Raw genomic sequence first — 15,729 nt, forward strand, 5'->3', positions numbered from 1 at the left:
CCCACTAACTACACCACCTGCCACCCGAGTCCCCGACGCAATCAGCGGCTCGTCATATATGAAGGTAATCACACCGCGAGTGATCGGATCTCCTCCCAAGGAAAGCAGAAAAAGGCCTACGGAGAACAAGATAAAGAGCCAAGAGGGAAGAACATCAGAGAAAAATATGCATACAATAATGACAACCCTTGCAACAAATAATCTACGAAACAATTGTTTGAAGGGGTGAAAGAAACATTACGCGGTGGTGGTCCCCCACCTAACATGGTGAACGTTTGCTCGCCAATGGAGGAAGATGTGAGATTATTTTCTGAAAGGGTGGTTACTATAACCAGAAGGGCCCAGAGGAAAGCAGGGGAGAGGTCTTTTCTGTGGGAAAAAAAACTGCTGCTCGTATCGAAGAGGTAGCGGTTTTGAAGAAACGACCAAACGAAACCACCTCTCCCTCCCCCCCACCCCCCGAACACCGGTTTCGTCTTTAAATTGGCTCTGGTTCGAGGACGGATGAACTCCTCAGGCCCTGGGCTTCCCGTAATAGACTTGGCAGGGCTGGCCGTATACTATACCGCTTATGGAGTTAGAAATAAACTATGAGAAGAGGAAGGAACGGAACTTGATGAGTTTTTAGTAGTCGAGTGGGGTGAGGAGGTGGAAAGGTGCGATTTTTATGGTTTTTTGGTCCGTTAATTATGTACGAAGAGGTGGAAGGAAGTGGAAAGGTGAGATTTTTATAGGTCTTTCGAAGTAAAGTTTGGATTTTCGGGATTTAGGTGCTGATGTTTTGGGTTTTGTTGTGTTTCTTTTAGATTTTAGTGTCCAACTTAGTTTAGTCGGATTGTTGGTTTTGTTGGGTCGGTGTTGATCGTAGAGAGTGAGAGGGTTACCGCAGAGCGAAACAAAGGAGAAGTGCAAAGGATTTTATTTGCTCTTAAATTTTGTTTTCATGGGTTGTTGTGAAAGATGATCGTTTATATTGGTGTTAACAAACTGTTTCCAAAGAATCTGTCTTGTTTGGTGATCTTTATTGTTTTCTGGAAAGGGTTGGTTTTGGTTTAGTTTTGTTTTTGGGTGCGGTAGATAGAAATAGTCAAGTTCCTTGGTGATTTTATATTTGATTTCTGGCTTTGTTTAAGAGTTTGTAGCAGTTGGATATTCTTTTGATTTGAAGTTTAGAAACTTCTTGCTGGACTGGAATAGCAGGTGGATTGGTGTAGATTTTTTTGTTTTTCTTTTTCCAGTTACCGTTTTGCTTCTGTTCTTCTGGTATAAGAGCTTAAAGATCCAATTTTCTCTGTTCTAAAGCTCGGTAGCATATGGTCTGAGGAGTTTTTATAAAAGAAACCCATAGAGGGGGAAACAGAAAAAGGAATAAAAAGGAGACCTTTGGGTCTTTTCTGCTATCCTGGATATTGGTTACCATTTTTTTGGTTGCAGAGCGATATGGTTGCTTACCTTTGATGAATCACTGAGGAGGATTCCCCAACCAGCCTAGGTGGGCTCATGGTTTTTATAGTGCTGGACAATATCATTAGCTCTTATTGTTTTAATGCCAATTGAGTTGCTATTATTTGTTTTTTCATTAACCTTTTGGAGTTGGAAAAAGTTATAGAAAGAAATAAAAAGGAGAATCTTGTTCCAATTATTCTTTATATGAAGTATTAAATCTTTCTGTCTTTCCATTGCAGTTCTCTGTCTATGTTTCTGAGATTAAAGCTGCAAGACATTACCCTGAGGAGGAGGTCTAGAGCATTTAGCAACAACCAAGGCCTCATGTCGGATGACACTTGCTTGCCATCTCCCACTGCCAACAATAGAAGGCCCACATTTTCCTCTCTCTTCGCCTCTCCAAGGCTCTTTTCAGGCTTTTCTCCAAAGGGTGCCTCAGACGGTGAGGCTGTCATGAGCCCAACCTCCATTCTAGAAACCAAACCGTCCTCTACCATTGGGAACCCCTTCTTCACTGACAGGAACCAAAGAAGGCCTATCAAAAATGCCATTGCTACGACTACTGCGGACGAGGACAGACATCACCCTTGGGACAGTGGAGACTCAAAAGCCATTGGACTTGGCCTTGTTGATGCTCTCAACAATGAGAAAGTTGATACTCAGACCTCCAAGCCAGAGAGTAGGATGGTGATGTTTGGCTCGCAGCTTAAAATTCAGATTCCCCTTGTTCGATCCAGCTCCATATCTCCATCTGGTTCCATTGAGTCTCCTCACTCACCAATAGAATTTGGTGTCAAGACTAAGAATTCTCAGTTGGCTTTATACTCTCCTGCCCGAAGATCTCCGATGGGCTCGGCCAACATGGAAGCTGATGTGCTAACTTCTTCTCCTCGCCTTGTTACCGTGCGCCTCTCCCCGAGTGAGATGGAGCTCTCAGAGGACTATACTTGTGTGATTTCTCGTGGTCCAAACCCAAGGACCACTCACATCTTTGACAATTGCATAGTGGAGAGCTGTGGTGATGGATTCGTTGCTTTGAGGAAGGAGGGCAGTTCCTTGGCTGACCATTCGGGCTATACTTCAGATGATTTCTTGAGCTACTGCTATGCTTGCAGGAAGAATCTGGGGCAGGGGAAAGACATTTTCATGTATAGGTTAGTTTGCTACTTTTAACATACTCTGGTCTATGAAAACTAGTTATGGTGCTTGCAACTTGGTACCTTGTACAGGAATTTCAAGTGTAGGTTAGTTTGCTAATTTTAACATAATCTGCTCTATGAAAACTAGTTATGGTGCTTGCAACTTGGTACCTTCCAAGGAATATAAGGTAGCCTTCTATGTGGTTATAAGATCATCATAACCTGGATTTAACTTTCACTTATAATGAAAAAATTGCTCTTGCTCCAGTATAATTCTGAATCTATAGCTTATTTTCGATCGGCCATATGTGCTGTTAGTAGGTATATCCATATCAATTATTGGTTAATGCAGGATTTTAGTCTTTCTTGCTTTTGGTATCCAAGAACAAAGTTTATTTATTTATTGGCTATGTGGAAATTGTGTTTTGAGTTCCCACTTCCAAACCTGTCATTGCTCTTGACGTTCCCATGCCATTTAATCATTATTGGGTCTGAAATTTTTGGGAAGGCATTGCTGATAACCCTTAATCAGAGCTTTTTCTTTCTCTTCTTGTGCCTCAAGATGGTTTGTTTTGAAAGTGATCTGCTCTTTATTCTGTAGTTCTTCTGTCTGATCTTTAAATCCATGGATGTTGCAATTGCATGGCTAACTTGTTATGTTCACCATGTCATATTCCTTCTTTGTTGTGTTCTCAACATAATTTCTTATCTGAATTAAATATTTCCCTTAGGTTCCATGTTAACATATATCTTAATTCTACCGCTCTAGTAAAGGTTAGGATACCACCTTGGAAGCAGACGCTTGATAATCCTCTGCTTCTTTAGTCGGTTCCTCTCTTTGTTTACTAGGATTTCCTTCTCCTAATCTAAGTAAGAAGAGATCGTGGCACATGGCACGAGAACTCAGGTGTGCTCTTGTTTTTTTTTTTTCAGAGGTGAAAAAGCATTCTGCAGCCGTGAGTGCCGTTACCAGGAGATGCTGTTTGATGAAGAGATGGAGAAGTGCTCGTCGGACCTCTCAGATTCTCTCTAGAAGGTAACTTTTTCCAGCACGCTGTCTTCTGTTTAATGGCTGAAAGAGATCCTTAAGCAGCCGCAATGAGTGTTCTTGTTTCTTATTGTAAATTTGTTTGGGTCATGGGGTTTAAAGACTATGAAAAATTACCTTGTTATATATTTTTTTTGTGGGTGTTTTTTCCTCTCTTTAGTAGCTTCTTTTCTTTTTGAGGCTGGTGCTGAGTTATTATAGAGATGTTCCACTGGTTGCTGCTGGGTTTCCCACAGTTTTTGGCTAAGTAATGTATGACTTCCAGCTTTATATTTTTAATTATGGATTCTATATGTTACAATGGGCAAGGTCATGTGATCCCTGACCTTGACCATGCAATAGTGTTAGCACCCACCACCATCACCTTTTCTTATCATCTGCCTCCGTTGGCCATGTGTTGGTAGTAGAATGAGTTTAGCAGTATCCATGGAGTAGGATGGGAATCATGCACTACTACACCATAATCATCTTAAGTATGTCCAATTATATATGTGAAATACCACGCATTATTGCATACAGTATTAAATAATCCATTATGTCATCATCAGTGGCTTGGTCCCATTGGATTGTCTTATTACAACAAGCAAATTAAGGGAACATCTTTCTATACATCTCCTTATAGTATGGAGTGTAGTTTTCATTTAATTAAACAACTAATCTGATAGTTTATTGAGGCATTAGATTAAGCATCTTTTGTATGATACAGACCAAGTACAATTTATGCATGCGGTATATGTTTAGCTACAGAATAGATGACATAACATGCTGATGTTTAAATCTGTAAGAGACATCTTTATCTAGGCACTCATTATAAAGCTAATGTATGCAAGTGTCTCATAACCAAGATAATGGGCAATTTTCTCCTTTTTTTTTTTTTTGAGTTTAAAATGGAATTATTGATAGACTTGTAATAGAGAAGAAGGCATGTTTTATCCCTTCTTTTAGATGAATGGCTCTGAGTTTGAGTAATGTGGTGCAGAAAACTTGATAAATTTGATACTAAATAGGTTTAGGAGATTTTGCACTATACATAAAATAAATTTGATGCTAAAGATGCTCTCTGCTTGATATCAAGTGGTTTGTTCAGGCAATATGATGACCATGTATGTTATAAACTAATCTAATAGATTATGTGCCGTTTAATATCTGTCTGCATCATAGAATCAATGAGGTAATCATCCAATATGTTAAGTACATGAGGCATCTTATCTATGCTGAGCATGAATTTAATCAGCTTAGGCATCTTATGACCCCTAGTTGATTGCTTTTTAAAATGGCTGTATACCAATATCATGGTATACTCCGGTTCATCCAACTACATGAGATGCCAGTTTTTTGTTCCTCCTCTCTTCCCTCCCAGAAAGGGGCCGGATCCCAACATCAGACGCACCTTCAGTTAACCTCTCTTTGTTTTTTTTCTTCTTCTTTTTTTGTTTTTGTAAAAATCCTGATGCTATGAAAGAGAGCTTATATGACTACTGACCTTTTCCTTAGAAGCCTTTCAACTAGAGAAAGGCTCCTTTTGTAGCAGGGTTGCTGCTTAGGTTGGTTGGATTAGTTTAAGGGCCAACCCAAGCTTCACTACATACAATATTGAGCTATGTAAACTTTAGAATTTCAGACTGGCCTTGCATAGGGACGTGTGTTCTGGCTGCCTGATTCGAGCTCTAATTGATAGCAACCTGCACGTAAGTCCTGCAGGAGTTAGACAGGTTGAGAGATGGTATCCTCTCTTTATAATCTGTGGATGAGACCTTTTTATTTTGTGAGCTGGTGGTATGACAGTTGCATGCCTCACATTCATTACTTTACATTGTTAATGCCTTTCAGGCTTGAAGGTTAATTAGGCTGTAAGTGCTTGGTTTTCCAGCTCTGGTTCCCTCTGGAGAAGATGAATAAAATCCAGAGTGCATGACAGTTCTGTTCAATTGCAAGGTGTTGAATGTTATGCATATGGAACTGTCTCTTTGACTTGGTAGTTTTGTGATTGGCAGCCGGTAGTTAACAAGGAATCTAGATTGTATGGTTGGAAGCATAGAATTTTATCATCTGGTGGAAGGCTAGATTCAGTATTATCCTGCCTCTCATTTTGTTATATGTTTGCTTTCCTAAACATCTTGTTGACTTGCTAGATAGACAAGATGAGCTTCTATGTGGAAGGGGCAAAAATGTGGTGGCTGGCAGTTTTTGTTTATAAAACAGGGAATGATTTGTAAACCCATAGGTTAAGGTGGCTGTGTGATTATTGATCTAGGAGATTTCAGTTTTGGTTTTATTCGAAAGTTGCTGTGGAAGATAATTCAGAAAGAGAGGAGATGGGAAGAACACCATCTGAGATCCTAATGATAAAGGAGAAATCATTATTTGGAAGTTTTATCACCTAAAACTTTATTGTGTGAACTAACCACTTGACAACCACAGAAGGCACTACTTGAAATCTCTAAAAGATTTTTTCAAGGACAGTCTGCTCATTTATGACTCACTTGTGCATGTGCATAATTTTTTCAAGGAAAATTATAGCCAATTTTAGAAAATTTATTTCCAAAAGGAAAATTTTAGTCAATTTGGGAAAATTTATTTCTTTTTTTAAATTTAGTTTTCCAATCATTCAAACAGCTAGAAAATACAATTTTTCAAAAAAATTTATGCTTTTGAAAGTGTTAAATTTAGCTTAAGATTCAGCATGCACTATGTTTCGATTAGCTCAAAAGACCAGGTGGTGTAGGGTGGCTTGGTTGCAGGAAAGTGGTCGAATGGAAGGCTATCATTTTCTGGAATAACTTTTGAAAAGTGGCTTTTAGTAAAAATGTAATTTTATTGTTTGGTTTGTGTGGGAAACAACCGCACAAAAAGTTTAGTTTTGATTCTTCATGTTTTTGATGGTAGAAATAAAGGTGGAGCCAAAAGTGACTTCCAATCACTTCTGTTGTTTTGTTGAAGCTTGAAGCGCTGGGACATGGTCACCCTTACAGTGAGGGGTGAGATTACCCCCACTGTATCCTAGTCATTTTTCATCCTTTTTAATGTTTAAATTTTTATAAATATTATATTATTTAAACTACTGATTTTTCTTACCTAATTTCTATTAGTTATTTTTATTTAGGAAATCATATCTCTTTTTCTTTTTTGGGTAAATCAAGAATATTTGAAGTATGGAGTAATTCATAAGTGGGCTATGGAAAATGGTCAACTCCAAACTTTAAATGTGTCACTGGAGATGGAAATTGTTTTATTTTTAATCATTTTCTCAATGTTTGAAATTTTTCCAAGTTAATAGCTATTCATTGGATCATAAAAAAATAAAAGGCTGGGAGACCATCATATTGGAAAACGAATAATTATAAATATTATTGAAGATAACCCAATATATTGGGATGAGGACATGCAAACTGTGCCTCCCAAGATCCAATATTGGGTGTGATAAATTTCAGTTCTTCCTCAATCATACCCAAAAGTCTCAGGTTTTTGTCATATAATACAATAAAATTTATAATCACATATAGTGGTACAAAGCTCTTCGCCTCGCCTAAATGCCACTGTATAAATATCTAACGGATAAACCAGTGTCATTGATCACATTTGTTGTCCTCAGAACAAGTAACAAACAAGCCTATTAAACACATGACATACTGCATCCAACTTGACAGGTTGGTAGTCAACATGGCAAGGGATGGGGGATGAATTCCACTTCATGGTTGCCTTATAGAGACACCACATATATAGCTATAGCATCTCTATCGAGTATAACAATGTAGGGAGGTACTTGTGAACGAAAAAAGTATACAAACAAGTAGGGAAAAAATGGTACAGATTATATTTTTTTTGAATTTATTTTTATATCTAAATTAATTTGAATATAGATAGAAATTTAAGGATCTAATTAGTATTCAATTTTGTATTTATATCTGTCAAAGGAGAATAGATATAGATACAGATAAACAACTATCCGATCTGTATCCGAATATCCGAATCTATATATGATAATATATAATTTTATATAGTACTTATTAATTTTTTTAAAAAATATACAACTATATAAATATATTATTAAATTGATTTATTATCTATTTAGTAACATCTTTAATTCCGTAGTCATAAAATTTAATTATCCAACTTATATCTATAATTATAGTCATATTTTCAGTATCTGAATTATATCCGTATCCATTTAAAATAAATATAGATATGAATTTTTGCATCCGAATAACGTCTGTATCCATATTTGTATTTGTTAGATAAAATAAGTATGGATATAGATATGCTGGTATCTGATCCGTATTCAATCCGATTCTGAGGAAATAGAAATGGTCTAATCCTCTGAAATCAATTTTTACTCTTCGTAGTATTCAAATTTTATTCCAATTATGATTCTGGTCACACATCGAATATGTTGGAAGATATAATATGATGATCTAGCTCAATTGGGCTAGTGGAGTAGTGGGTCTGGTCCACTTGACCAGCCCAAACACCAGAAAAAGATCAAAAAAAGAAAAGAAGATATAATGGAAGAAGACTCCTAGGACTTCTTCCTCTTGACTTCACCGGAGGGAAGCCGATATTGAGGAGGATTCTACCTCCCCATGGTTCTATTTAAGGACCCGAACCTCCCTCTACCATCCTACACTAGAGAATCTGAAGTTCATTAAATTGATAGAATTTTCTTCTTTTCTTCTTCTCGAAAGTCCATAACTATGCTCACCAAAATCGCAACCAGCCAAATACTATTGGAAGTAACATAAAAATTCCTTAATCTTTTAGTTAATCCTCCTCTCTATCCTTCTTAGCCCATGGAGACCGACTAATCGCCATATTTAGTGGAGAAAATGGGTGCTCTATTCCTCTTTTTTTTTTCCTCTTTGATTTTTTTTTGATTTTTTTTGCCTTTTCTTTGGTCATCTTTGCTATCAATTGCTGAGTGAGGAATCCTTGGTTGTGCTATTGTGGTCACAACCATTGCCACCACTAGCCATGACCTCTATCGGCTGGAGCTCTCCCCTATACCTGAAAAGAGGGGTGACCAAAGGTTCCTTGTTTTGTCAAGGAACCAAGGAAAAAAAAAAGGAGGAAAACAATGAAAAAAAAAAAAAGAAGGAAAGAAGTTTCTCTCTCTTTTCTTCCCTCTTTCTACTTTATTTCTCTATTTTCTCTCTCTGGACTCTCTCTCTCAGCATGATTTCTCTCTCTATTAGGATTTTTTGGATTTTAGAAAATATTTTCTGTCAATGATTTTGATCGATCATGGTGAAAAAATCTTGATCTATAGTTGTCGAACAATATGCCGGCCCTTGTTCAGGCTAAGTCGAGCACTACTAAATTTTATCATTAATTGCAACCTAATATTCTAGTGTGAATCTTGATTGTCATTGATTAATTGGATGAACTAGATGGAATCGATCGAGATATCGGATGTTACCACTTAACTAGCCCTATGAGAATGTTGGAACTTAAAATTTTTATTCTTAAAATATTAATAATTAAATTTTGATAAAAATATGATTTTGAATATTAAATTTTGAATGAAAATTTCAAAATTAGCTAGATTTATCTGCTCATTGTTTGTGCAAGATAAATAATGATATATCTTTTCTAGATTTTTGTTTACATAATATTATTTTTTGGTATCCAATCAATTGTTAATGGATTAATAAATATTATGAAATTATGTTTTAAATGGAAATTGATATGAAATTTTGAATTAATATTTCTTGGATCATCATTATAATTGTTTATTGATCTTAGACCGTATATATATAGTTTGATTGAATTATGGAATATATGCTATTCTATAAAAAATTTTTGATATGTCTCGGATTTGAACTCTCAACCTAACTTTATTATGTATCTTGATAATTCGGAATGATGCATTGGCACTTTGATTATCACTAAGCTCATTATTCTATTTTTGGCCCACTATGGAATATAAATATTGTGGTATTTTGACCCACATCATAGGATATGTATGGTATTCTGGTCTATGTTATAGGATATAAATATGATATTCTGTCCTACTCCGTGGGGTATAAGTATGATTTTATTTTTGGCCCAGTCATAAGCTATAAGTGTGATCATGGTTAGAGATTATCAAGTTAAATATAATTTGTTCCGTGTTGGATTTATGATTATATCTATGAATATTTAAAAGATATTGAAATGATTGGATTTATGTTTTGAAAAATAAATTAATTATACTTTTATGCTGATTAATGAAAAATTATATTTGTCTATCGTATCTGCTGTTATATGAATTATCTAGTTAAAGTATTTATTATTTAATGGGCTTTCGAGCTCATTATCTTTTCTTTTTTTTTTTTTTAAGATTTAGATAGTTATGGAATACTTCATTGGAAGTAAAACTAGAGGTGAAATTTGATAGTATTAATATAATTTAGATTTAGATTTATTACTATATTTTACAATATTATTAGTTGAGATTTAAGTGACGTAAGATTTTCTAAACTCTATTTATTAGTTAGATTTATTTATTAATTTAATTTTAGATATTAGTTATTTAAATTATTTTCATTATGATGTATTTGATATTGTCTTGCATGCCTGTAGGATGAGTTTTCAATGAGTATATGATGATTGCTGTGATCTTTGATTTGCAATATCAGATTAGAGGCATGATAGATTGTCGTTTCGATTCTCATTGCAATCCATTCTAATTTAATTTTGCTTATGAACCAAACATGCCCTTGAAATAAATTGTGGGACTGGAAATGATTATTAGCTGAGTGTGAGGCTCGTATCATCAGCAGCCATGGAAAAAGAACTACACGGTAGTTCCTCCAAGAAGCCTCTCTAATCATCTATCACCTCACATAGAAAGAGGTGGTTGCAAAGGTTGCCATCTAAATGGCCATCTAACACATATTGCTATGCATTCTACTAGCATTATAAAGATGAGCCCTTGCACATAAAAGCATCCATAAAAACCTTTCAAAGGTCAATTGATCTATATAAATACAACCAAAACCATCCATATAAATTCTATGCGATCCATTCAGATAATTTCATAATAAAATATTCAAAGATCCATGAAATTCGTCATTAAGCCCCTTACACTACATATGGTAAATATTTATGAATTTAAGAAGTACAACTGGGAATAAATAATCACAACAATCACATGAGGAAACACAAAATCATACCTACATGGACTATAGAATTATAATTATCAATTAATAATTTGATATAGGAGTAAGGATGATATCACCTATACGAAATAATCAAAATTTAAGGTATTGCAAATAATAGATAATTTAAATAATCAGCAACTATGTAGGAGAATAGTAAAATGCCCTGCATGTGTTGATCTATAAGGACAATGGGTATGAAGGCAGGCGTGCAGAGAATTGCAAAAAATGCCAAGATCACCAGCTTATTCAGTCCAACTCGACGCATGGGCATTGTTCAAGATGTATATTTGTCAATATGTCAAATTACAACAACTATGTATTATTTCCATTAAACTAAAACAATTCTATAGCAATATATCATATAATCCCATAATATCACCAATATTTATTAACTCAACAATGTGTGTAGCCATCAGTGAGTAAAGCCATACATGAAAGTTTCTGTAGTATGTATTTCAGTATGATATAACTCGATGGATATGCACCAATAAACCAACCAATAAATTAAAGCATGAAGTACAACATGAAAACTTACATAAACTAGAGCATTATATATAATATAAATACTTTTACAAATAGATGTAACTTAAAGTGTAATAAGGAAAATGTGGAACTTTATATGGTCGACAAATAGTGGCACTACTAGTATTATTGTCAAGTTTTACTACTACTAGCAAAAGAAGTTAGTTCTTTAATTCATATATATATATATATATATATATATATATATATATATATATATATATATATATATATATATATATATATCATAATCATGTAAAGCTGTATTTTAAATAGCTGCTGGAAAGGGGTGTGACTTAATTAACTGATTTTTCTTTTTTTTTTTTTTGATGAAATTTAATTAACTGATTTTTTTTTATTGTGTCCTTCATTGATCTATAAAGCTAGCTCCAAGAATCCATCAGTTTTCTAACAAACAACTATGATCATCCTTCAGAACAAGCAAGAGATAGCAGGGAGCTACCCTTAGAACGAAAGAAAAAGAAATAAAAGAATCAAAGCCAACTCGATGATCTCTTTCACTCACTCAACCTAATTACCAAAATAAGATGGCAGCAGAAGCAAAAGAAAGTGATGGCTGGCCATGGCCAGGTCCCAAGGACTGTTCGCATCAAAATAGAGGACTCTCCTACAACTCTCACCACACTAATGATAAAAAATCGCCATCTAAAACAAGAGCAAAACTTACCATAGGCCACCAAAAGCAGATCATAGAGGAAAAAGTGACCTCGTAGTCGAGCTCCCGTCTCTCGCAGCATTTAATCGAACGCTGTTTCCATGCAAGACAAATGGCCAAGGTAGCATTTTGGAATTGCGTTGTGTATAGGATTATGGTTAATATAACTATATAATTGATTCGTAGGTTTGTAGTTAAAATAAAATAAAATAAAATATCATGTTTGTTTGCAAAAAATTGATCAAATCACGAAACTGAGTCAGACCTGTTTCTCTGGTTCGATTTAAACCAATTTTCTTTGTAATCGGTTCCGTTTGTTTTTGTGGTAAACATTGTCCAGAGACTTTATACATAAAAAGTCTATCATGCAAAACTTATGTACCAAGCTGTGATAACAAATATAATACAACTGACATCCATAATATTCAAAGGAGCTACAGAGCTGACATTGGTAGATGTCCTCACTACAAGCAATAAACAAGTATCCAGCATACAAACCAGACTTATTAGTAATGTCCAAATGTAAGATGTGCTAAACTACAAAGTCAAATATAGGTATGCGGATAGAGTATTGCGTTGTTTCGCAGCCAAAGAATCCCACATCATGAGCACTACAACTTCCCACCATCTGCAAGGATCAGTAATGTATGATATTGAGTTTGTAGAAAGGCCTGAATATAGCAATCTGTCATAGATCATTCTGAAACAACTTGTATAACTGCACGTATTTCCTATAATAGGACCTTTAATACATAAGATATGAAGATTATAAGCCTACAGTATAGTATTGAATATCGGGTGCCAAAAACTAAATGCCCAAATAAGTAGAGGAACATCATGGGAAGTTGATAAAAGCATCCAGTAAATGCAAAAACCATGTGGCAATAACATGATAACAGAAACTAATGTAGACCCTCCAACAATAGCAGGATCCATATTTCATCTTTTTGAACAAACCCATAATATACCCCATGAACGTTGTTGATGAGCCATTGGCACTACAATATAAACACATAGAAACGAACAAGAAAACCTTGGTCCTGCCAGTAATCAGATAAACACCGATCAAGAAGTAGGTCATAGTTAAATGGTCCAAACATCCAAAACCAATGACATATCCTACTTTTGAGTAAGTAATAAATGATGGCAACAGAACAACTTGATCGGGTCATCATCATGTACCAGTCCCTACCCATAAACATAGAATATAGAGGAAGATTACACCAACATTGGGCATATGTATATAAGACAGCAATATTGATATCCACCCCCATCAAAATCTATGTGCCAATCATCATGAATAGACTGAATGAACAACTATATAGTGGATTGCAGCAAGAAATAAGAATACACTCCACAATGATTAACAGGCCAGCATGGAAATAAATAAAACTAAATGAAATTCTTCATTTAGTAGTGACATATGTACCTAATCCCACTCTCTCAGACTGTAAAATAGCATAGAGTTGGAGAGGTACAAAGCTATGCACAAAGAGGCTATAGTCCCCTTCCAATGCCTTCTTTGCCACATAATCAACTGCTCTATTTTCTCCCTGGGAAGTGTGGCAAACCTTCTAATTTAGATAATTTGTTAGTTACTGATGAAGATCAACTAATAAGGAATATTAATGAGTAGTAAGAAAACCTGAAAATTTCAGCAAGAGCAACATATAGCCCTAGCCAAGCAACAGCAAGTCAGCATAAAGCATAGTGAGTTTATGCAACTATTTTCCTTCCGCACGTAATAGATTGCCAGAAGAGTCTTTTATCATAACACCCATTGAAACCTTAGACTGAGCCACCGCAGCATCAAAATTAATCTTGATAGTTCCAATGGGAGGGGACAGCCAAGAGACTAAGGAATGAGGAGGTAATGTGTGTGGAAAGACTACCCCAGTGCAATGATGGAACCATAGAAGAGTTTGATTCATCAGACAATGTAATGCCTAACAAAATTTTGTGCACAAGTTGGTAAGGAGATGACCTAGTTTGCTGAAAAATTCACTCATCCAAGCTAACCAAATTTGATAAGCAAGGTTAGCAAATATTGCTTTTCTTTTGGAAACTACCTAGCCATTAGAAATAAAATTAACTAACGTCGGCAAATCCCTTAGGAGAAACCTCTGCCTGGTAACATATTAAAGCATTCCCCAACATTGTGCAGTAAAGAAACATGACACAATAACATGCTGAGAATCTTTCTATACAGCCTCACACAAGTCATAGAAGGTTTGGGTGGCTAGTAATATACCCTTGCGGTGAAACATATGCGTACATGGCAAGCAACTCCAATATAAACACCACCAAAAATGCTTGACTTTTCTAGACACAATAAGCTTCCACATCCAAGAGACACTACAAAAAAATTAATTATTAGTGATGGCTAAACGCCATCACAAATGGTCGAAAAGCCATCGTTAATACTATTAATAACGGAACACTGTCACCAATAAACTATCAAAAAAAAAGTTAGAAGCTGAAAACTATTATTAACGACGATGAAAAAAATCATCGCTAATAAAAGTTAGATGCTGAAGATCATTATTAACGATGATGAAAAAAAATCATTGCTAATAAAATACTAGCGACAATAATTAGCGACGACAAGTTCATTGCTTATAATAATTTTTTAGTTATTTACTAATTTATATTTAAAAAATTTAAAAAAATATATTAGTGATAGATTACATCCATCGCTAATAAGCTATAGCCGTCACTAATAGTTAGCGACAGATTTAGCCGTCACTAATAATAATTTTTTTTTTAAAATTTTAATAAATATATTTACTGAAACCTACTATAGTTAAATTAACAACCAATATATATTTATAAACACTATAACAACTAATAATTAACTATCACCATCATAAATAAAAAATTAATATTATATAAAAAATATGAATTATTCAATTGTATAAGATAACATTGTTCAAATATCAAAATTAAATATATTACATCAAAATTAAAAATAATCAATGAAGATGTTCCTCCTCCTATACATCATCTGTAATAGTAGGTGGATGAAAGCCGGATGTTCTAGCATTCTGTAATGAAGAAAAATAAAATACTATTGATAACTTTACAACTAAATTAATTAAAACTGTAAAACTAAATTAATTGGTGTGCCTTAAGCCTAAACCTTTATGAAGGAATATATTTTGATATACTACTTTGATTCTTGAATGGATTATTTCTACATATTTTATTTGATACTATACAAAATTATAGACACCTCCAGCCAGTCCATTAGATAGTTAGATTAAATTTTAACCCTCTGGATACCCCTCCATCCCTCTTGAAGTCTAAACCGATATGAAGGGATATATTTCGATATACTCTTTCAATTTTTTAATGAATTATTTTTATATATTCTATTCGATAATATAGAGCTATAGACACCCCCAACCTATCTATCAGATAGTTAGATTGAATTTTGATCTCTGGGTACCCCCTTCCTCCCACTTGAAGTCTAAACTGGTACAGAGGGATATATTTTGATATACTCCAATTCTCAAACAGATTATTTCTATACATCCCATTCGATGGTGCAGACGTATCTGTACCTCCAGCTTATCCATCGGATAGGTAGATTGACTTTTGATCCTTAGATCCCCTTCTCCCAACTCAAGCCTAACTATGTGAAGCTTCTAAATATAAAAATTTAAAATAAGAAAAAGATTTATTCATACTGCTTGATTTATCTGCTGTAATGGCTGTGACAACAAGCTTAGCTGATTGTATAGATACAGATCTCAGAGA

At 34.7% G+C, this 15,729-nt stretch overlaps 1 protein-coding gene across 1 annotated transcript; it reads left to right on the plus strand.

Annotated features, from left to right (window-relative positions):
- Positions 1-365: 365 nt before the first annotated feature.
- On the plus strand, positions 366-3,912 carry LOC105042310 (FCS-Like Zinc finger 8). Its single transcript, XM_010919462.4, has 3 exons — positions 366-1,492; positions 1,686-2,600; positions 3,519-3,912. Exons 2-3 carry the CDS (start codon positions 1,696-1,698, stop codon positions 3,616-3,618), a joined length of 1,005 nt encoding a protein of 334 aa, XP_010917764.1. The 5' UTR covers positions 366-1,492; positions 1,686-1,695; the 3' UTR covers positions 3,619-3,912.
- Positions 3,913-15,729: the final 11,817 nt, after the last annotated feature.

The sequence above is a fragment of the Elaeis guineensis genome, chromosome 3, assembly GCF_000442705.2.
Source record: "Elaeis guineensis isolate ETL-2024a chromosome 3, EG11, whole genome shotgun sequence".
NCBI classification, from domain to species: Eukaryota; Viridiplantae; Streptophyta; class Magnoliopsida; order Arecales; family Arecaceae; genus Elaeis; species Elaeis guineensis.

Excerpts from the sequence above, each read along its gene's own strand:
- LOC105042310 (XM_010919462.4), top strand. The coding sequence starts at position 1,696 with ATGTTTCTGAGATTAAAGCTGCAAGACATTACCCTGAGGAGGAGGTCT. Across the intron at positions 2,601-3,518 it reads AAAGACATTTTCATGTATAG|AGGTGAAAAAGCATTCTGCA; the intron begins GTTAGTTTGCTA and ends TTTTTTTTTCAG.